This window comes from Aegilops tauschii, chromosome 5 (genome assembly GCF_002575655.3).
Source record: "Aegilops tauschii subsp. strangulata cultivar AL8/78 chromosome 5, Aet v6.0, whole genome shotgun sequence".
Taxonomy (NCBI): Eukaryota; Viridiplantae; Streptophyta; class Magnoliopsida; order Poales; family Poaceae; genus Aegilops; species Aegilops tauschii.
In genome coordinates, this window is record NC_053039.3 from 263,338,697 (window position 1) to 263,360,589 (window position 21,893).

At 48.5% G+C, this 21,893-nt stretch overlaps 1 protein-coding gene across 1 annotated transcript; it reads left to right on the forward strand.

Annotated features, from left to right (window-relative positions):
* Positions 1-16,031: 16,031 nt before the first annotated feature.
* LOC109765018 (fatty acid desaturase DES3) lies at positions 16,032-20,099 on the forward strand. Its single transcript, XM_020323813.4, has 8 exons — positions 16,032-16,468; positions 16,614-16,703; positions 17,297-17,363; positions 18,505-18,597; positions 18,706-18,891; positions 19,008-19,085; positions 19,342-19,479; positions 19,588-20,099. Exons 1-8 carry the CDS (start codon positions 16,170-16,172, stop codon positions 19,786-19,788), a joined length of 1,152 nt encoding a protein of 383 aa, XP_020179402.1. The 5' UTR covers positions 16,032-16,169; the 3' UTR covers positions 19,789-20,099.
* The last annotated feature ends 1,794 nt before the right edge of the window (positions 20,100-21,893 follow it).

A 21,893-nucleotide genomic window follows, 5' to 3' on the forward strand; every position in this document is an offset into this window, starting at 1 on the left:
GGCGAAAATGGAGCTTGGAGCAACAATGGAGCTTTTGGGGGAAGAGGTGAGTCAACTTTGGGGAAGAAGACCCCTTTATATAGTGGGGGGAACAAACCAACCGTTACCCCCCCTCTGCCCCGAAGAGAGCGGTAGTACCGCTGTGCCAGCGGTACTACCGCTTGCAACACTAAGCGGTACTACCGCCCAAAAGCGCGGTACTACCGCTTGGTCCACAGCCGTACTACCGCGGAGGGAGGGCGGTACTACCGCACAGGAGCGGTACTACGGCCCCCCACAGCCGCGGCCAGTACCGTAAAACCCGACACGAAAAATGAGCCCTCGAATCGAGGCGGTACTAGCACGAGACCAGAGCGGTACTACGGCTTGGGGCCACCAGCGGTACTACTGCTCTGGAGCGGTACTACCGCGCCCAGAGCGGTACTACCGCTTGTGGCACCCAAGCGGTACTACCGCTCCGTCCCGCGGTACTACCGCTGGGACCAGAGATAGCACACACACGGAGCTACTAGCGGTACTACTGCTCTGGGCGGTACTACCGCTCCGGAGCGGTACTACCGCTTGTACCACCCAAGCGGTACTACCGCTCTGGCCCGCGGTACTACCGCTGGGACCAGAGAGGGCACAAAGAAAGGAGAATCCAAGCCCATCAACGAAACGGAAAGGCTCGGAGGGAGGGGCAAAGGAAGTGTACGTGATGATTCCGCCCTAGCCTTTCCAAAGCGGACCCCCTCTTGATAGTACGGTGATCCCTATGAAACTAGTCCACCAAACTAATCCGAAAGGACTACACCGTCTTCGCTTTAAGTTCCGAGGGGAGGATATCGTCTCGTGCCCAAAAAGAATGAATCTCTGAAAAACACTCAACGCACACGATTAGTCCGCAAAAGCATTGTCATCAATCACCAAAACACCTTAGGGATAAATATGCCCTTACAATCTCCCCCTTTTTGGTGGATTGATGACAATACGGGATTTGCACAACTGGGAAAAATCAAATGGCATAAGCAAACCCCAAGTCTCTAAAATATAGACGGGCTCCCCCTAGATGTGTGCCATCAAGATAGGTGCTTTGAGCTGCACGACACACATACTAGGATCAACACTCCCCCTGTATTTTAGAGACCAACAACCTAAGCGAGAAACAAGATAGCAGGATATATAACATAATTAAGCATATAACTCAAGAGATATCAAATGACTAGAGACAAAGATAAAGATATAATAATGAAAGGGTAGCATATGTCTCACACCATATGACGCGAACTAAAGTCTTACGGAACACAAAACCAAGCAAACGCAAGTTCCAAGCAAAGCACAAGGTATCACATAACGAAAGCACAAAGGCAAAGACACACTCGCAGACGCAAATCCCTAAACTCTCTCCCCCTTTGGCATCGAGACACCAAAAGGGGCAAAGAGCTAACCTACGGCTCCAGGTGAGAGCATCAGGACTCTGCGTGATCATCTGCACTGCCGTCCGCGCCCAGAAACTGCTCGGCATCGGAGTCGGTCCACGGACAGTCCTGCTGGATCCACTCCTCCTCCTCAGTAATCTGACCCTCTGAGCCGCTAGTGACTGTCGCACCCATCTGACGCATCAGCTCCTTGTGTCGTCCTCTTGCCTTCTTCTCAGCCACATGAGTCATGTACTGACCATGAGACTCCATGCAGAACAGCTTCTTCATCTTGTGTTTCAGCTTCTTTGCCCAAGAGGGCTCTGCTGCAGAAGGCTCTGTCCCAGGTGGCACATACTCCTCATCATCATCCCCGGTACCAGCCTCGTCCTCGGTCTCCATGGCAGCAGCAGAAGATGGAGCTCCAGATCTACCCCAGTTATCCTTCTTCCTCAGACGCTTGATCTCATGAGAGACCAACTCTCCAGTCTCCAGCTGCTCATCAGGATAGGTACGTCTCCAGGCCCTCTCAATAAGCAACATGATGAACGGACCATAAATTGGGCACTTGCGCTCAGAGACAGCCGCCAAAAGCTCAGACCACATGACATGAGAGATGTCCAGAGACTCGCCGGTGTTTACGTCCTTCTCACGCTGGCAGAAGAGAAGCATGTCCACAGGGTAAGAGTGCACCATGTCCAGATTCCCAATGCGAGGGAAGAGAGTCTCGCGGAAGATGCAGTGAAGGATGTCCAAATAGGTAGACAACGCATAGGTTTCCTTCCTGGTCTCAGGGTGGACCTTCCGAGTACAGTAGGGCCAGAGGGTTTGCTTGTGAGTGGAGGTGGTATTCTGGTGAGGACGAAAACCAACTGGAGTCTCAAGCCCTTGATCTTCCACCTCAAGCAGCCCCATGAAGGCCTGCCACTTGACAGCTAGCACCTTTCCATTTGTCATCCAAGTCAGAGTCCTGTCTGCGTCAGTCCCTAGGTGAACAGTGGCAAAGAACTGTGCCAGCAAATCTGCATCAAAGTCTTTGTTGAACTGCATGATCCTGAGAATGTTCAACTGAGAGCACATCTGTAGAGCATCACCAAAGTACTCAGGGTCCTTCTCCATGGCATCCGTGTTGATGGAATGAACATTGACATAGAGATTCTTCTTGGCTTTGATCACATCAAAGTATGTGGAATACTGAAACCGGTTCCAGAACGGGCGGTTGACAAGATTGGGTTCTTGTTTTTCCTCATAGGGGTTGCGCCTTCGCTTGTCCCAGAATTCCCTGCTAGACATCTCAGTCACTTTCCTGCCACTTGGCTTTGGTCGGCTGGCAATCTTCTTCGTGCGAGGAGGATTAGCACTTGAGGAAGCACCCCCTGCTGGCTGTGGAGCACTGGAAGAACCACCTGCAGGCTCAGATGAGCGGTACCGCTTCGACGTTGAACGCCCAAGGTTGACACGACGGACTTGCTGCTCAGGATGTTCATCACCTGGAACCAAACACACGGACACAAGAAACAACCAGTAGAAACGATCAAAACCAAATAAACACAACAAAGATGGATCAACATGTGGTAGGAAACAATGGAACTGGGCATCCAGCGGTAGTACCGTGCCTGCTCAGCGGTAGTACCGCTTATCCTCATAAGCGGTAGTACCGCTCCTTGGAGCGGTAGTACCGCTCCAGCGGTAGTACCGCGCCATATGGGCGGTAGTACCGCTCGAGACGGGGCACGGCGGATCCCTACTGCCGTGGTCAGATCCGGCACTACCGGGGATGCCAAATTCAAAAATAAACCTACCAAACATCAATCCAAAGAGTCTAGTTGCCTTCTCCAACCTACTCAAGCCTAGATTTGGCCAAAAATCTAGAGATGCAACTACTATTGCCCCTAAAACGCAAGATCTGAAAACTAGACACGAAGAGAAGAGGAACGGGGGCAATACCGGCATCCATGGCAAGAGGACGAGGTGGGGATCGACTCCACCAAAGGAAATGGAGAGGAATGGTCCGGAGACGGAGGGCCGCCGGAGCCTTCCCGCGGCGAGATGGCGCTGGAGAGAGGAAGAGGAACCAGGGGACGAAGCAAATGGGTATGGGGTGGAGGAAACCACCCCTGCCCACGACTTAACCCCCTGGCCCCGCCCCTCAGCGGTAGTACCGTGGTGAGGGGCGGTAGTACCGCTTAGCCGAATAGGCGGTAGTACCGCCCTGTTGAGCGGTAGTACCGCTCCAGCGGTAGTACCGCTCCTTCACAACGGTAGTACCGCCCAGCGCAACACAAACTAGACTCTACACACATGGTGCAAAACGAAAGACGGGAAACAATGGCAAGAAGACCAACAAGAGCACTAGCAAGAGAACAAGAATCACACACCTCTATACGAGAGGGAGGTGGCCGAGGCCACCTATGTTTGAGTCACTTGGTATGGCACCGCGAAGAATTATCCTTGGGCCCATGACCAAAGCTCGTCTATGAAGCACAAGTACCATCAAAAATGGCTAATGTGGAAGAGTGAGATTAGTTTATGCATTGTGGGGGGAGGGAAAGTTCATTGAGAGAACAACACTCCCCCTACGTCCATGCCTACACCTAGACAAGAAAGCACAATGAATGTGAGGGGTGTGCAAAGGTTCAAACCACATTGCTCGAATCAATGATATTTAGCTCATGCCTTAACTCGCGAAATCTTGCTTCATCCAATGGCTTCGTGAAAATATCTGCAAGATTATCATGAGTGTTGACATAGTTGAGCTCGATCTCCCCTCGCCTAATATGATCCCGGATCAAGTGATACCGAATCTCAATATGCTTTGTCTTGAAGTGTTGCACCGGGTTGAGAGAAATCTTGATAGCACTTTCATTGTCACACCAAAGAGGCACTTTGTCACAAATGACACCGTAATCCTTTAAAGTTTGCCTCATCCATAAGAGTTGTGCACAACAACTTCCGGCCGCCACATACTCCGCTTCGGTGGACGAGAGAGACACACAACTTTGCTTTTTGGAAGACCAACTTACCAAAGAGCAACCAAGAAATTGGCACCCTCCGGAAGTGGACTTCCTATCCACTTTGTCTCCCGCCCAATCGGAGTCCGAAAAACCTACAAGCTTGAAGTTTGCTCCTCTTGGGTACCATAGGCCAAAGTTTGGGGTATGAGCCAAATATCGAAAGATTCGCTTGACCGCCACAAAGTGGCTTTCCTTAGGTGCGGCTTGAAACCGTGCACATATTCCCACACTCAACATGATATCCGGTCTAGATGCACAAAGGTAAAGCAAGGATCCAATCATAGAGCGATATACCTTTTGATCCACCGCTTTACCATTGGGATCAATGTCAAGTTGGCACTTGGTGGGCATAGGAGTGGAAGCCGGCTTGACATCACTTAGCTTGAATCTCTTTAGCATGTCTTGAGTGTATTTGGCTTGGTTGATGAAGGTTCCTTCTCTTCTTTGTTTGATTTCGAATCCGAGAAAGAACTTCAACTCTCCCATCATAGACATCTTGAACTTTGAGGTCATGAGAGCGGCAAATTCTTCATTGAAAGCTTTGTTAGGGGAACCAAAAATAATATCATCAACATATAGTTGGCACACAAACAACTCCCCTTTGACCTTCTTAGTAAAAAGAGTGGGGTCGATTTTCCCGATTTCGAATCCACGATCTTGTAACAACTCCGTAAGATGCTCATACCACGCACGTGGGGCTTGTTTAAGGCCATAGAGCGCCTTGTGGAGTTGATACACATGATCGAGGAAATAGGGATCTTCGAACCCGGGGGGTTGTTTGACATATACCAACTCATTTATGGGACCATTAAGAAAGGCACTCTTCACATCCATTTGTTGCAAAGTGAAATTATGATGAGAAGCATAAGCAATCAACAAACGAATAGATTCAAGACGAGCAACGGGGGCAAAGGTTTCACCGTAGTCGATACCCTCGACTTGGGAGTAGCCTTGTGCCACTAGACGAGCCTTGTTGCGAACAATGATTCCATGAGCGTCTTGCTTGTTCTTGAATATCCACTTGGTTCCAATGACATTATGATTCCCGGTTGGCCTTGGCACTAACTTCCACACTTGGTTATGTTCGAAGTTGTTGAGTTCTTCATGCATGGCGTTGAGCCAATCCGGGTCCTCAAGCGCTTCATAAACCTTTTGGGGTTCGACACAAGAAACAAACGCATGATGTTCACAATAGTTTGCTAATTGTCTACGAGTGCTTACCCCCTTTCTTAGGCTTCCAACCACATTCTCCATGAGATGACCTTTGGTGGTGAGCTTGGAAGCGATCTTAGCGGCACGACGCTCCAATTCCTCCTCGGAAGTGAAGTGAGGAGGGGTAACTTGATCATCTCGAGCATCGTCTTGAGCTTGTTCTTGATCTTGAACTAGCTCGAGGGGAAGAACTTGACCTTGGGCATCATTTGGTGGATCACCACCATCTTGAGGTTGATCTTGCCCTTGATCTTGTTCATGAGGTTGAGGGCCTTCACTTTGTTCTTCGGAAGCGTGTGGGTCTTGGGTTGGTGATGGCTCCACTAGATTGGAGCATTGTCCTTCTCCTTCGGCCACAAGGGGTTCCTCAACGGGTAGGATATAACCAATACCCATTCTTCTTATGGCTTGGGGAGGAATTTCATCACCTACATCACAAGTACCACTTTGCTCCACTTGGGAGCCGTTATTTTCATCAAACTCCACGTTACACGTCTCCTCAATAAGTCCCGTGGACTTATTGAGAACACGGTAAGCATGGGAGTTTGTAGCATAACCAACAAATATGCCCTCATGAGCTCTAGTCTCAAATTTAGACAAACGAACACCTTTCTTGAGAATGAAACACTTACACCTGAACACCCGAAAGTACTTGAGGTTGGGCTTGTTCCCGGTGAGGATCTCATATGGAGTCTTGTTCAAGCCTTTGCGAAGATAGAGCCGATTTGAAGCATGACACGCGGTGTTGATGGCTTCGGCCCAAAAGTTGTATGGAGACTTGAACTCCGCCATCATGGTCCTTGCCGCATCCATCAACGTCCGATTCTTCCTCTCCGCAACACCATTTTGTTGAGGGGTGTAAGGTGCGGAATATTGATGCTTGATCCCCTCATCACTGAGAAACTCATCCAAGGTGTAGTTCTTGAACTCGGTGCCGTTGTCACTTCTTATTGTCAAGATCTTTGTATTGTGTTGACGTTGGGCTTCATTTGCAAAGTCAATGACTGTTTGTTGGGTCTCACTCTTCCTCTTGAAGAAATACACCCACGTGTATCTAGAGTAGTCATCCACAATTACCAAGCAGTACTTTCTACCCCCAAGACTATCAAAGGATGGAGGCCCAAAGAGATCCAAATGAAGGAGCTCCAACGGCCTCTTCGAGTAAATAAGAGTCGTGGGAGGGTGAACCTTCTCATGAAGCTTTCCTTCGATACAAACACTGCAAGCACGATCTTTGGCAAAACTAACGTTCGTTAGTCCACGGACATGGTCCCCCTTGAGAAGACTTTGCAAAGATCTCATATTGACATGGGCTAAACGGCGATGCCACAGCCATCCCACGTCAACTTTAGCCATTAGGCATGTCGCGGTCTTAGTGGGTTGCTCCGAAAAGTTAATCACATAGAGACCGTTCTCGACATGCCCAACAAAGGCTACTTTAAGAGTCTTGCTCCACAAGAGGGCCACGGTATCAATATCAAAGAAGGTGGCAAAGCCCATGATAGCAAGTTGACGAACGGAAAGTAAATTGTATGCAAGGGACTCAACTAGCATGACCTTCTCGATCGTGAGATCATGAGAAATGGCAACTTTGCCGAGTCCCAGTACCTTAGAAGACGAGGCATCACCCCACTCGACATTGGTGGGCATAGATGGATTCTTGTGCACGTCCACCACCAAGTCCTTGCTTCCGGTCATATGATTTGTAGCTCCACTATCGAGCAACCATGATCCCCCACCAGAAGCAAACACCTACAAGAGATCAATGCTTGGTTTTAGGTACCCATTTTGTAATGGGTCCTTTGATGTTAGCAACAAGGGTCTTAGGAACCCAAATAGACCATTCAATGTACTCATGAGGAGAACCAACGAATTTGGCATAAACATGCCCATCACTAGCACGGCATAACACATAAGAAGGATTAAAGTCGTCGGCTTTGTTGGAAGGAGTGGCATTGCTCTTCTTGACACCTCCACCCTTCGCATTGTTCTTCTTCTCCTTGGAAGTACCCTCTCCCTCCTTCACAAAAGTTTGCTTGAGAGGAGGAGGTCGCTTGGTCTTGTCATTCTTCTTCTTGTTCTTGGGATTGGGTGCGAACCCAATCCCCTCCTTGGCCACAACTTCCTTTTGATTGCTCAAGAGGTCGTTGAGGTTCTTCTCACCTTGTATGCATGACATGAGGCCTTTCTCAAGTTGCTCCTTTAGCTTAGCATTCTCCTCAACAAGATGCACATGCTCACAACACGGGTTAGTAGCATTTGCATTATCAATTAACACCATATGAGGAAAGGTGGCTTTCTCCTTTGTTAGCTTCACTTGGAGTTGATCATGAGACTCCTTGAGGCTAGCATGAACGCCCTTCAAGACTTTGTGAGCCTTGTCGAGGATGCCAAACTCCTCTTTGAGTCTAGCAAGATCAACCCCAAGTATAGCCTTCTCGGAGTTTAGCACACGAGACACAACAAGAGCATGATCAAGATCCTTCTTTAACTTAGCATGATCATCGTTGTATGACTCCTCAAGAGCCAAACGAAGACCACGCTCTTCGTCAAGAGCATTGGAAAGATCCGAAATCTCATCGGCATAGTCACGACTATGCCCCTCCATCTTAGAGATGGTATCTTCGTGAGCCTCGATCATGTCATTGGCTTCACCAAGTTGTTCCAAGAGAGCAACGAAGTGCTTCTTGGATTTTCCCTTGAGTTTACTCATAAAGATCTCAAACTCATTTTCCTCCACATTTGTTCCCTCATGTTCATCAATACTATCCGTCGAAGAAGGATGATTAATGATGGTAGTTTTGATGTTGGAGGTTACCTTATTGGTGGCTTTAGCCATGAGGCACTTGGTGGTGATGTTCTCATTGGGTGAGTCGAAGAGAGACACCCGTGGAGTCTTGGCAACGGCAACGGAGGCCATGGCAACCGACTCACTATCTTCATCATCGTCATCATCCTCATTGTACTCTTCTTGAACCACCAACGCCTTGAAGGGAGTCTTCTTGGTGAAGTTGCTCTTGTTGGGGAACGACTTGGCCTTGTCTTTTCTAATGAGCTTGCCACCATTGTCTTCCCTCTTCTCGTAAGGGCATTCCGCAACAAAGTGGCTCACATTGCCACAATTGAAGCAAGTCCTCATCCGTTGCTTGCCCTTTGCGCCACTTGAGTTGCTTTTGTTGAAGTTTGGCCTCGTGTTCTTCTTGCTCCAAAATTGCCTTGACGCAAGAGCCATGTGTTCATGATAGGCATACTTCGTATCTTCGAGGTTGCCCTCCTCTTCTTCCTCTTCATCCTCTTCCTCCATACTAGCCTTGGCCTTTAGAGCAAGGTTGGGCTTCTTTACTCTTTGAGAGCGAAGGACCGCATTGTCGGCGGTCTTGTCCAAGATGCTCATAGCAACAAACTCATCCAACACTTCACTTGATGACAAAGTGTGGAAGTCCGGCCTTTGACGAATTACAGAGGACATGGCTTTGTGGTAGGGCATCATTGCCTTGAGGAATTTGCGCTTGATCCAATTGTCATCCGTGTCCTTACTTCCATGATCTCGGAGAGAGACCGCAAGTTTGTTCACTCTCCGAAAAAGCTCACGAGGTTCTTCATCTTCTTTCATTGCAAACTCGTCGGCTTCATCTTGCACCACTTCATAGTTGGAGCGTTGAATGCTTGCGCTTCCCCGATAGAGGGAAACAACTTGGAGCCAAGCATCTTTGGCCACGGTGTAAGGCCGGAGATGAGGAAGATCTTCGGGCGGGATTGCTTCTTGGATGATGAAGAGAGCATTCTCATTGAATTGATGATCCACCACTTCTCTAGGAGTGAAGTTGCTTCGATCATGCGGATAAAAGCCTTCTTCAATGATTCTCCAAAGGTTAGTGTTCACATGATTTAAATGACGCTTAAAACGATAGACCCAATAATCAAAATCTACATTCTTCTCAATCTTAGGGGCCGGGCCGGCATGATTCAAATGAGTGGAAGGAAGCGGTCCACCATAGACGGGTGGAGGTTCCACATGGGCAAAGATGCCGGTGCCATTTTTATCACTAGAACAAGGAGCCTTCTCGCTCGAAGCTTCCCCCTTGTCGGAGGTAGCATCCGTCACCTTGTTAGCGGGATCACCCACTTTCAACGGTGCGGTTGTAAGTTTAAGCCCTTCTAAGAATTTATTCAACATGCTTTCGACCTTGGTCGTCATGGAGGTTTTCAATGTGTCCAACGCCACATTGAATTCCTCACGAGAGACCGTGGTTCCCCCATCTCCCGTAGACGAGACAGGATTTTCACCGGAGTGCTCCTCCGCACCGTCTACGACGTCAACCATACTCTTTGGACGGTAAAGTCCTTAATAAAGAGATAAGGCTCTGATACCAATTGAAAGGATCGATATAGTTGACTAGAGGGGGGGTGAATAGGCAACTAACAATTTTTAGCTTTTCTTTACCAAATTAAAATTTGCATCAAAATAGGTTGTCTAGATATGCAACTAAGTGAGCAACCTATATGATGCAACGACAACAAGCACGCAAGTAAGTAAGAGAAACAACACAAGTAAACTAGCGAAAGTAAAGGAACAAGATAACCAAGAGTGGAGCCGGTGGAGACGAGGATGTGTTACCGAAGTTCCTTCCTTTTGAAGGGAAGTACGTCTCCGTTGGAGCGGTGTGGAGGCACAATGCTCCCCAAGAAGCCACTAGGGCCACCGTATTCTCCTCACGCCCTCACACAATGCGAGATGCCGTGATTCCACTATTGGTGCCCTTGAAGGCGGCGACCGAACCTTTACAAACAAGGTTGGGGCAATCTCCACAACTTAATTGGAGGCTCCCAATGACACCACAAAGCTTCACCACAATGGACTATGGCTTCGCGGTGACCTCAACCGTCTAGGGTGCTCAAACACCCAAGAGTAACAAGATCCGCTAGGGATAAGTGGGGGAATCAAATTTCTCTTGGTGGAAGTGTAGATCGTGGCCTTCTCAACCAATCCCGAGCAAATCAACAAGTTTGATTGGCTAGGGAGAGAGATCGGGCGAAAATGGAGCTTGGAGCAACAATGGAGCTTTTGGGGGAAGAGGTGAGTCAACTTTGGGGAAGAAGACCCCTTTATATAGTGGGGGGAACAAACCAACCGTTACCCCCCCTCTGCCCCGAAGAGAGCAGTAGTACCGCTGTGCCAGCGGTACTACCGCTTGCAACACTAAGCGGTACTACCGCCCAAAAGCGCGGTACTACCGCTTGGTCCACAGCGGTACTACCGCGGAGGGAGGGCGGTACTACCGCACAGGAGCGGTACTACGGCCCCCCACAGCCGCGGCCAGTACCGTAAAACCCGACACGAAAAATGAGCCCTCGAATCGAGGCGGTACTAGCACGAGACCAGAGCGGTACTACGGCTTGGGGCCACCAGCGGTACTACTGCTCTGGAGCGGTACTACCGCGCCCAGAGCGGTACTACCGCTTGTGGCACCCAAGCGGTACTACCGCTCCGTCCCGCGGTACTACCGCTGGGACCAGAGATAGCACACACACGGAGCTACTAGCGGTACTACTGCTCTGGGCGGTACTACCGCTCCGGAGCGGTACTACCGCTTGTACCACCCAAGCGGTACTACCGCTCTGGCCCGCGGTACTACCGCTGGGACCAGAGAGGGCACAAAGAAAGGAGAATCCAAGCCCATCAACGAAACGGAAAGGCTCGGAGGGAGGGGCAAAGGAAGTGTACGTGATGATTCCGCCCTAGCCTTTCCAAAGCGGACCCCCTCTTGATAGTACGGTGATCCCTATGAAACTAGTCCACCAAACTAATCCGAAAGGACTACACCGTCTTCGCTTTAAGTTCCGAGGGGAGGATATCGTCTCGTGCCCAAAAAGAATGAATCTCTGAAAAACACTCAACGCACACGATTAGTCCGCAAAAGCATTGTCATCAATCACCAAAACACCTTAGGGATAAATATGCCCTTACACAACACTTGCACAGAAACTTTTCCAAATATTTTTCAAATAAATCCCATAAAAAACTAGACAAAATTTGAAGATTGTCAGAAAAAGAATCACTCAAAAATACCCTTTTATTAAAAAGTTATAAAGGTTTCTATCCAGGGACTTATCTATAATGAAACAGAAAAGTTCCAGGGTTTTAACTGAGAAAACAGAAAACGGTTCGAGTGGGAATGCGCAAGCGCAAAGGAGAAAACGTATTTGCCCGAAGGCGTCAACAGAAAACGGTTTGAGGTGGAATAAAAACAGAGGCTGACACGCGGGGTCCACATGTCAGGTTTGAAAAGCTCGCCGGCGCCCGAAGACTGCGGTGGATGCCGGCGTCGAACCACGACGAGTTAGGAGAAACGGAGGGTACCAAGAGCTTCAGCGTCTTCTTCCGCGTCGGTGGGTGGTGGACTCGTCCAACGGGGAGCACCACGTCGACGGCGACACTTTCTCCGGCGGACGGCGGCTCGGGTGAGGATGGGGAACTCCGGTGGAGGGCTGCAAGCTTCAAATTGAAGTGCGGGTCAGAAAGAGGGATGCATGGTGAAGCTACTAGCAAGAGAATGGAGGCGGAGGAGCACACACGGGGGCGAATCGGGCTGGATCCCGTGGCGGGTCGCGGCGGCCGGAGTCGAGGAAGGAGACCTCCTCGGGGCTCTGCCAGTGGCTAGGCGTGCTCTAGGGGGAGTGCAGGGCTGGTGGGTGCTCGAGTTGAAGCTCGGGGCCTCTATTTATAGGCAGATCGACGGGGTGGCCGTGAACGGAGAATCTCCGGCGAGCGATTACGGCGGAGCAGTGGATTGGCAGGAGGTTTGAGCGGCCAGGCAGCATCAGTGGAGGTTACTGGATTCGTTTTACAGCTAAACGGAGATGGTCTTGGCGTAATGGCGTCGGTCCACGGTGAGGTGACCGCACGGGCTCAACGGCGGCAGAGAGCGCGCTCCGCGCCCTGCGGTTCACGACGAGAGCGGCAGCGCATTCGGGGGAGTGGAAGGCCACGCGGCGAGCTCCGGTGGTTTGGGCGGCGCTGGGTGGCGTCGTCGGCGCCGTGTCTCCCGCTGGCGTCCGCAACGCCGCCGCCGGCGTCGGTCACGGGGCGGCGCACCTTCTGCTGCTCGTCACCGACGCCCGCAAGGTGCCAGGCGTTCGTGCGGTGCAGGAACAAGAGGGCGGGGACGAGGAGCAAGGCGACGCGGTGGCACTGGCGAGATCGACATCCTTCTCTGAAGAAAACGACAGCAGCCACTGCAGTGTTCTCTGAACTTTCTGAACTTGACATAGACAGTGCACTGCAGGTGTTCGACAGAGGGATTTGGCAATGAGATGAATTTTTCTGGAGCTGTAACTTGGTGAGATGACCACTCAATGCACCCAGAGGCTGCCTGATTTTACTTGGAATTTTTGGAGAAGGTTTTGAATGAATTTCACCAAATTTGACAAATCTGGTCCAAACTTGCAGCAATTGTAGTTTGAAAATTTTGAACTAAAGATCAGTGGATCTTCATGGTTCTAGGTTGGGGGTTCAAAGGACTAGGAGGGGAAAAAGGTTTGGTGGCAAAAATCAAGACAGAAAGTGGAGTTCCTTTGTAAATCTCCAAGTGCTAGAAAAGAAGGCAGAAATTTATTTGAATAGAATTTGAATGGAAATAATCACATGGGGAGGTTCAACTTGCTGGATTTGATCATGATCCAAAGGTGAGGAAGTGGTTAGGAGAGAGGATTTGCACTAATGCCATGGCAAGAAGGAATTGTTGAAAGTGGCAAAGGACTTTCCAAAAGCCATAGTGCAAATTCAAAAAGATTTTCAAAAGTTATTTTCCCAAATGAAAACCATTTTGTCTTGAGTCCAAATGAAAAGCAAGAACTTCCAAGACCAAAGGCAGATCTTGGGTGAATCCAAACAAAACTTTTGTCATAAAGAAAAAAAATATGAGAGGGAGAGTTATCTTGAAGAAAAATTTAAATCACTCCCCTCAAGTCAAAAAAAATCTTTTGAAAAATCCAAATAAAAACTTGGGTGTCACAGAGCTCACACTGGCGGAGCTTGCCAAGCTCGACGCTGTATCGACCAAGAGGAGGAACCGGCGAACAAAGGTGGTGGAGAAAAAGGCCGTTGCCGACTATGCCGCCGAGGCAGCCGTGCTACGTGCCGCACAGCACTAGGGCAATGCTGACGACAAGGAGTCCATCATTGCCAGGGCTTACGCCCTCCTCATGTTAGGGTTGTGCCAACCCCCGCCGTCCATTCTCTCATTCGCTGCCATGGCCGTGGCTAGCACAGGCTCATCGGCCCTTCGTCCTCCGCAGTACCGGTCCCCGAGCTCATCCGTCACAACGGAGACGCCCGGGTATTGTGTGACGCCGGGGTACAGTGGCGCTGGCCAGCCGTCCGACAGGACGCAAAGGAAGCAGCCCCGGCCGATCCCTTCGACCAACATGGCCGGCGCCCGCAAGCTATTCGATGAAATGCCACTGCTGACGCCGACGGTTGATGACCCGCACAACGCCGCGTTCATGGAAAACGTCATCTTCGAGGGCCGTGGTGAGGCCTTCCATGTCGACAGCCAAGGCCAAGCTTTCGATCCCGACGCGACAAGCCAAGACGGCCGCGGCAGTATGGTGAATTGGTGACACCCAATTCGCCGGCCATGATGAAGATGAGGACGACCATGGCACCTCATGGCATGAAGATGATGGCATGTATTGTGAATATAAGGAAGAAGAGGTCGACATTGCAGAGGAGCCCTTGTTTATCTATGAGCTCACCCAAAGGGCTGAAGCACAAAAGAAGAGGCAAAGCACTCGCACGGGGTCATACACCCAAGAGGAGGACACTTTGATTTGCGAGAGTTGGATGGAGATAGGCCAAGATCCGACGAAAGGTGCCGAGCAAAAAGGATCCGTCTTTTGGACGAGAGTTCACGAAACCTTTCATGAGCGAAGGAAGTTTCCCCCCTACCAATTTGCGAGCACCCGCGGCATCCACTCAATCAAAAGAGATGGGGGTTCATTCAACAAGAGTGCAACAAGTATTGTGCCGCGCTTGAGTGTCGAAGCCCGTCCCGTGAGTGGCCTAGGCGTTGGTGACTTGGTATGAATCTCTCGTTTTTCCATCTTGTGTCATTTCATCTTGGCATGCCATTTATGTTTCATGCATCTTGTGTCCTTCCATGTTATAATTGCGGTCACATCTTTGATTGTGTAGGCATTCCAATCTTTGGAAGCCTTCAAGGTATGACACAACAACAAGCCATTTACTCTCACGCATTGTTGGTCGCTCATCAAAGATTGCCCCAAGTTCAAAGACCAATATGCCGCTCATAAGAAGAAAGGAGGGAAGGCGGCCGTGGCTGAGGAGGGAGGCTTGCTCAAGAGGCCGAGGGCAAGACCAGCTCGAAGGCCGACGAGAAGCGTGATGCGTCTTCCATGGCCTTGCAAGCAACTTTGGAACGCATGATGAGTCCAAAAGGAAGTGAGGGAGGAGAGAAGGAGCAAAGGGAAGGAGGAGCGAATGAAGATATACCTAGAACTCCAAACGAAGAAGCTTGAGATGGAGGAGGCCGACAAGAGGAAGCTTGACATTGAGGAGTCCGCTCAACTGAAGAAGCTCGAGATCGAGGCCACCAATGCCGATCCCAAAGCAAAAGAGGTGGCACTCGCGATCATGAGCGTCGACAAGAACAACATGTCACCAGAGAGGAAGCTTGGTTCGTGAATCGTCAGAGGAGATGTTTGCCAAGACGGCCTGAACTAGGTGAGACCTTGGTCGTGGACTATGGCCGTTCATTTTAAAGGCTGACTGGTGTGCCGGCCGCTGGCTTTTGTTGCCGGCGTGAAACTGGAGGGTGACCATTCTATAGGCCGCTGGCGTTGCCGGCCGGCATGAACTGGCGTGAACCACGGCCAACGTTGGCTTGAACTATGGACGCTGCCATTTAGCTACATCTTCTGTTGCTTTCCAAAATTTGCATGCACGTGGACCAAATGCGGCAAAAGATGCGGCCATGTGTTGGGCGCACGCCCGCAGCATTCACAAATCCAGACGGCTGTCTCCCATTGCCACCCCCAAACGGGTGAAATTCAGACAAAACGAATGTCTGCGGTCGTGCGTGGGAGTTGCCCTTAAAACAGATTTAGGCATAGAAAAAATTCATTTATAGGCGAATCTTTAATTTATTCTCTCCGTGTATTATGGAGAAAGAAAAAGAGGAGGGCCCACTGGCATGGTATGGACGGCAAGCTTGCACGATGCACGTGCACCGGCCAAACTCAATTGGTTTACAGGACTACTACTACGGTACACGACTAGGGCATACCAGCAAAAATTTAGCAGGAGCTTTGCCCGTAGATGCAAACCGGCAGGCAATTATAATCTCGGTTTATAAATAGCGGCCACCCGCACCCCTCCTCCATTGAGACGAGACGAGAGGAGGAGAGGCGTATCCCTGCCCGGCCACCCAAGCCAAGCCCCTCCCGAATCTCTCTCTCCTCCCCTCCCCTACCATTGCCCCCCGCTCCCCCTCCCCCACGACACGCACAGATCCACCGTCCGTCCATGGCCCCCGCAATGAGGCCGGAGCAGGAGGCGAGCTGCAAGGCCACCGAGGACCACCGCTCCGAGTTCGACGCCGCCAAGCCGCCGCCCTTCCGCATCGGCGACGTCCGCGCCGCCGTGCCGGCCCACTGCTGGCGCAAGAGCCCCCTGCGCTCCCTCTCCTACGTCGCCCGCGACGTCGTTGTCGTGGCGGCGCTGGCCGCCGCCGCGTGGCGGGCCGACAGCTGGGCCCTCTGGCCGCTCTACTGGGCCGTCCAGGGCACCATGTTCTGGGCGCTCTTCGTCCTCGGACACGACTGGTGCGTTGTTGTTTCCTCTTTCTCGCTCCCGGCCACCCCAGATCGACGCGTGCGGCGTGCCACATTTGGTGCTACGGAGTACTACCTAGTAGCACTGCTATCATACGCCTGTCCATCTGATTCACCTATCTATCTACGCTTGCAGTGGTCACGGGAGCTTCTCGGACAGCGGCACGCTCAACAGCGTCGTCGGCCACCTGCTGCACACATTTATTCTCGTCCCGTACAATGGCTGGTAACAATTTTGTACATACATTTTACTAAGTAAACCAGGAGGGAAGTACTACTTTGCAGGGCAAGATTATTACTCGTTCCGTCGCAAATGTGTAGTAGTACAAACTTTTGTTTTGTTTTGTTGAGAAATCTCCGAGAGGGAGAGAACCCGCGCCTGAATATGTTACTCGAAAAGAAGTTGGAAAGGGCAATACAAACTTTGCTGTTGCGAAGTAGCAACTTCCCTTTTACTACATGTACAAAGCACTGTTGCCTGTTTGGCATGTCTGTTCCACCGCTGTTGACCCATGCAAGCGGCCGCAGAGAATTTCTCTTGGAAAAACCCATCTTTCTTAAACACAAAAAAAGTTTGATTGAATCACTGCCGACAACGGTTTGTTTACTAGGAGCTGGCGGTGCTGCACAGTCTTCAAGGTCCTTCCAACACCACACACCAATGCTGGAGTACTAGCTGTACCATTATCATGCATGCATCTGAGTTTCTTTAGCAACATATAATTAGTTTAGGAGTAATTTATATGGAGTGGTACCAATCTGGCATTAATCAAACCTTTTCTGAAGCCGATCTGAATCTGATTTGCTATGTGTGTGCAGGAGGATCAGCCACAGAACGCACCATCAGAACCATGGCCACATCGAAAAGGACGAGTCATGGCACCCGGTTAGTACCACTAGTCCACTACTACCATATACTGCACTCTACTACATGCACATATTTTTTTCCAGCATGTCTCCATCACTGCAATTCCCAAAGGACTTTGCTCACATAAAGAAAAAAGGAAGAAACTCAGAGCAGCTCGATCGATGGGCAGATATTTTTCTTGACAACCCTCCACCTTGTATTTTATACTGACACTCGGTAGTAAAAGTTTAGAGTTTGGCATAATAATAATTGAGCAAAAGTTGAACAAATATCGCATCTGGCTGCTGCATGAATCATGGAGGTGATAGCTAGCAGTGGTACTAGAAAGAGAGCAACGATGCACCTGCCTGCTTTTTCAGCCGCTGCAGAGGCACCACATGTTGACATGTTGTGCAGCAGCAGCATCAAAAGAGTCCACATAATTTAAGATCCAACAAACAAGTGATGTGGTCCGTCCGTAGGTAATAATGCCAAACACAACTAGCAGCGGCAGCTAGTAGATCTATTCATGTCTGTCACGTGATCAGATCTGCCGCTAAGCTAAGATCTTTTTAGAGAGAGAAAAGAGAGTACACATAAAAAAGATTATGCCTAGTTGATCAGCAGAGATCAACAAAGATGCGCATCGAATCTTAACTCGGCTGAGCCACCTAACATTCTAATTACATCATTTCGTGGTGCATATATTCCTTTTTATGGCATCTTCATCTTGCTTGTCATCAGAACAAAAGCATGTATCGTTTCAAAAAAAGAACAAAAGAACAAAAGCATGTGTGTGTTTGTGGCAACCAAAATTCTAATTAGATAGATACTTGCAACCAAAATTCTAATTGATTTAAATTGTCTCACAGTCGCAGATCTGCTGCTGATTAAAATTAGTCATCACAGATCAAAGATGCACATCGAATCTTAGCCTTTTTGGCTAGGGCATCTCAAAATGCCCAGTCCTTTTTTCTTATTGTCGTTCTTGCCCTTTTTGGAATCAAACCACATTTGAGCATCTGCACTATCTGACAAAACAGTCACCCTCGAGGCCAAGTGTGGACTGGAACCACAATTCTAATTGCATAATTTGAAATCCTTAACTGAATATTCATTCGTGTAATTTGTGTTCCATCTGCTTAGTTACTCCTAGCTTATGTGGGACTGATTTGCGCAGATCACTGAGAAGGTGTACCAGAAATTGGAACCACGGACAAAGACACTGCGGTTCTCAGTACCGTTCCCACTGCTGGCTTTCCCTGTTTACCTCGTAAGAATCTCTTCTTGTTATTCTGCTGGTCGCTTGTATAGGTCTGCATCTGTATGCATCCTGAACTTAAACCTAAACTGAATCTCCCTTGATTACTGGATGTTCCAGTGGTACAGAAGCCCGGGCAAGGAGGGCTCACACTTCAATCCGAGCAGCGATCTGTTTACTCCCAAGGAGAGGCGTGATGTGATCATCTCCACCACCTGCTGGTTCACGATGATTGCGCTGCTCATCGGCATGGCGTGTGTCTTTGGCCTGGTACCGGTGCTCAAGCTGTACGGGGTTCCATATATTGTAAGCAACCATACAGAATCTACAACTCTTAACTGTTTAGTTGGTCGGACTTGCTTCTAAGCAACTCGCACTGAACAACTAACTCAAGTAGCACTGTCTCATGTCATTTGAAACAGGTGAATGTCATGTGGCTTGATTTGGTGACGTATCTTCACCACCATGGTCACCAGGACCTCCCTTGGTACCGCGGCGAGGTACTTGCCTGCTGTATTAATTCATTGCAAGTATACCATGGTCGATGACAGTGCAGGAAAATAGGACTACCCTAGTTTCTGAACATCTTAGCTACTGTTAGTGTTTATACCCACTGGAAGAAAACATTAGCTGCACAATAAACTCACTGGCGACAGTTTTTTTGCCTTGTTGATACGTTTTGCACTGCTATGGTGTTACTATTTCATTCAATGTTCATGTCGCCAACAAACCAATGCTCCCCAATGACTATTGCAGGAATGGAGCTACCTCCGTGGTGGCCTGACGACCGTGGACCGGGACTATGGATGGATCAACAACATCCACCATGACATTGGCACCCATGTCATCCACCACCTCTTCCCCCAAATACCTCATTACCACCTAGTAGAAGCAGTAAGTTCAATACTACTATGCTGAATATATATACGTACCTCTTCCATATATTGTACTTGTACATGCTGAAATTGCAACTTTAACCTTGGTTTTTATCAACAAATCCAGACCAAGGCAGCAAGGCCAGTACTGGGCAGATACTACCGGGAGCCGGAGAAGTCAGGCCCGCTCCCAATGCACCTCATCACCGTCCTCCTCAAGAGCTTGAGAGTCGATCACTTTGTCAGCGACGTGGGAGATGTCGTCTTCTACCAAACCGACCCCAGCTTGAGCGGCGACAAGTGGACCGGAACCGACAAGCAGAAGTGATGAGATACTGGAAACTGAAGTTACTACTGTTCAAGGAAGAATGCATGATAGAGATAGAGACATCGATAGCCTGCTGAGAATAAGCAGAGGGTGCTTCCAGCTGAAATCAAAGCATGGAAGCTCCGCAGCCAACAAACAGGATGCGTTGATTGGTTCATCATGAGATGAGATTCAGATCATTTATTAGAGCTAGCATTCTCCCATTGCGATTGTAACTAGCAGATGTTGTTTCAACTTTATTACAAATTTTGAATGGAATGTGGAACAGTGTAACAGATTGATTAATTATTATCCAAATCGATATTCTGGCATCTGTGACCCCTTTTTCTGAACTTTGTGTTTCTCACTGCTGGAGTTATGCAGATCTGTCTAAAGTTTCTCCTGATCTTATCATTGGTGCTTTATTGTTTTTGTTTTGAGAAACAGAGGTTATATCGATTCGACAACACAGTTGCAGTACTTGCAGTCTTGTTGAATACAAGGTGATAAGGCCAAGTACAATGCAATTCGGCGATGACAACTTTAGTTGTAAGCATGGCAATTTTTTTTCGGATGACAAGTTTCAGCTTTTCTTTTGGGGTTATTTTTTTTTGGATGGCAATTTTAATTGTAAAAAACGTCAGGGCCGAAGTGCATCATGCTACACATGTGGCACTTATTATTTAAGAATTTTTTGTTTAGAAAAATAAACCAGTTTTTACTATAGCAAAGAAATAAGCTCAGGATACTACCAGGATCTGGAGATGAGCAGGGATGTCAACTTTTAGTTGTAAGCATGACAATTTTTTTTCAGATGGCAAGTTTCAGCTTTTCTTTTGGTTTTTTTTTATGGCAACTTTAGTTGTAAACAAGGACATAGCCGAAGTGCTTCATGCTACATGTGTAGCACTTATTATTTCAGAATTTTTTTGCTTAGAAAAATAAACCAATTTTTACCGGAGCAAAGAAATAAGCATTGATGCTTAAGAAAAAAACAGTTTTTCTTACTAAGCACATTTCTTTCTTGGCCGGACGCTGGTGTCAGACCATGTCCAATGTAGAGGATCTTTTGAGGGATGGATCTTGGAGATGTGCTTAGTAAAATAAACTCAGGATAGGAATGTGCCGACCCGGATCTGGCTTTGGATCTGCCCCTCTGGCCCCATAGACAATTTGAAAGGCCACGGGTCAACCCATATAAAGAATAGTCAGTGGTCTCATTGGTCTGATGGGCATTTCGGATCGACTCAAATTCTTACTTTACATTACGGACAAATGAGATGTTAAAATTATGCACGGCTTAACGGAATTCGATTAGTGTAAAAATTAAGATTTCTAATACATGGTTAATAAAAAAAATCAACCCGCCTGCTTGTGATTTTGTACGCGCTGAGACAAACTTGTTGTTTATACACGCAATCGTTCATGGGAAATTATACGACACACTGCGTCGCAAAATTGGGTCCCATGACAATGTCGGCGTGACGGAGATTGCAGCTGCTGTGAGATATAAGACTATAAGGTGGGCTGACCCCGCTAGCCCAAACGGGTCACCTAGTGCCGGCTCTGTTTACCCTAATCCTGTTTGAGACCGACCGCATACTAACCAACAATCCCTATTTGACAGCCGTTAGCGGCAAATAGATGTGCTTTCGCTGAAGCCAGCCATCTGCCGCGTCCACATGGACCAGCCCACGACTTCAATGTTGTTTTGTTCAGGGATCTAGGAATGTTCTGGAAGGTTCCTGCCCAGTTTTGGGAACCTTCTAGAAGGTTACTGAACTGGTTTTTTCTTTTGTTTTTATTTAATGTTTTTTGGGTTTTCTTTTTGGTTTTTTTTTCCTTTTTTCTGGTTTTCTTCACTTTTTGTTTTTAGTCACACTTTTTTTCTTGATTTTTCCTATGATTCTTTCTTCCGGGTTTTTTTGCTTTTTGATTTTTCTCTCTTTTTTTGTATTAAAACATGCTCATCATATATTAGAAAAATGTTCACCATATATTAATAAAATGTTCAACGTATCTTAAAAAATGTTCAATGTATTTTGGAAATTGTTCAGCCGATATCAAAAAAATCTTCAACCTGCATTTAAATTTTTTCCAGCGTATATAAAAAAAATGCTCAATGT

Excerpts from the sequence above, each read along its gene's own strand:
- LOC109765018 (XM_020323813.4), top strand. The coding sequence starts at position 16,170 with ATGGCCCCCGCAATGAGGCCGGAGCAGGAGGCGAGCTGCAAGGCCACC. Across the intron at positions 16,704-17,296 it reads CTCGTCCCGTACAATGGCTG|GAGGATCAGCCACAGAACGC; the intron begins GTAACAATTTTG and ends ATGTGTGTGCAG. Across the intron at positions 18,892-19,007 it reads TGTACGGGGTTCCATATATT|GTGAATGTCATGTGGCTTGA; the intron begins GTAAGCAACCAT and ends CATTTGAAACAG.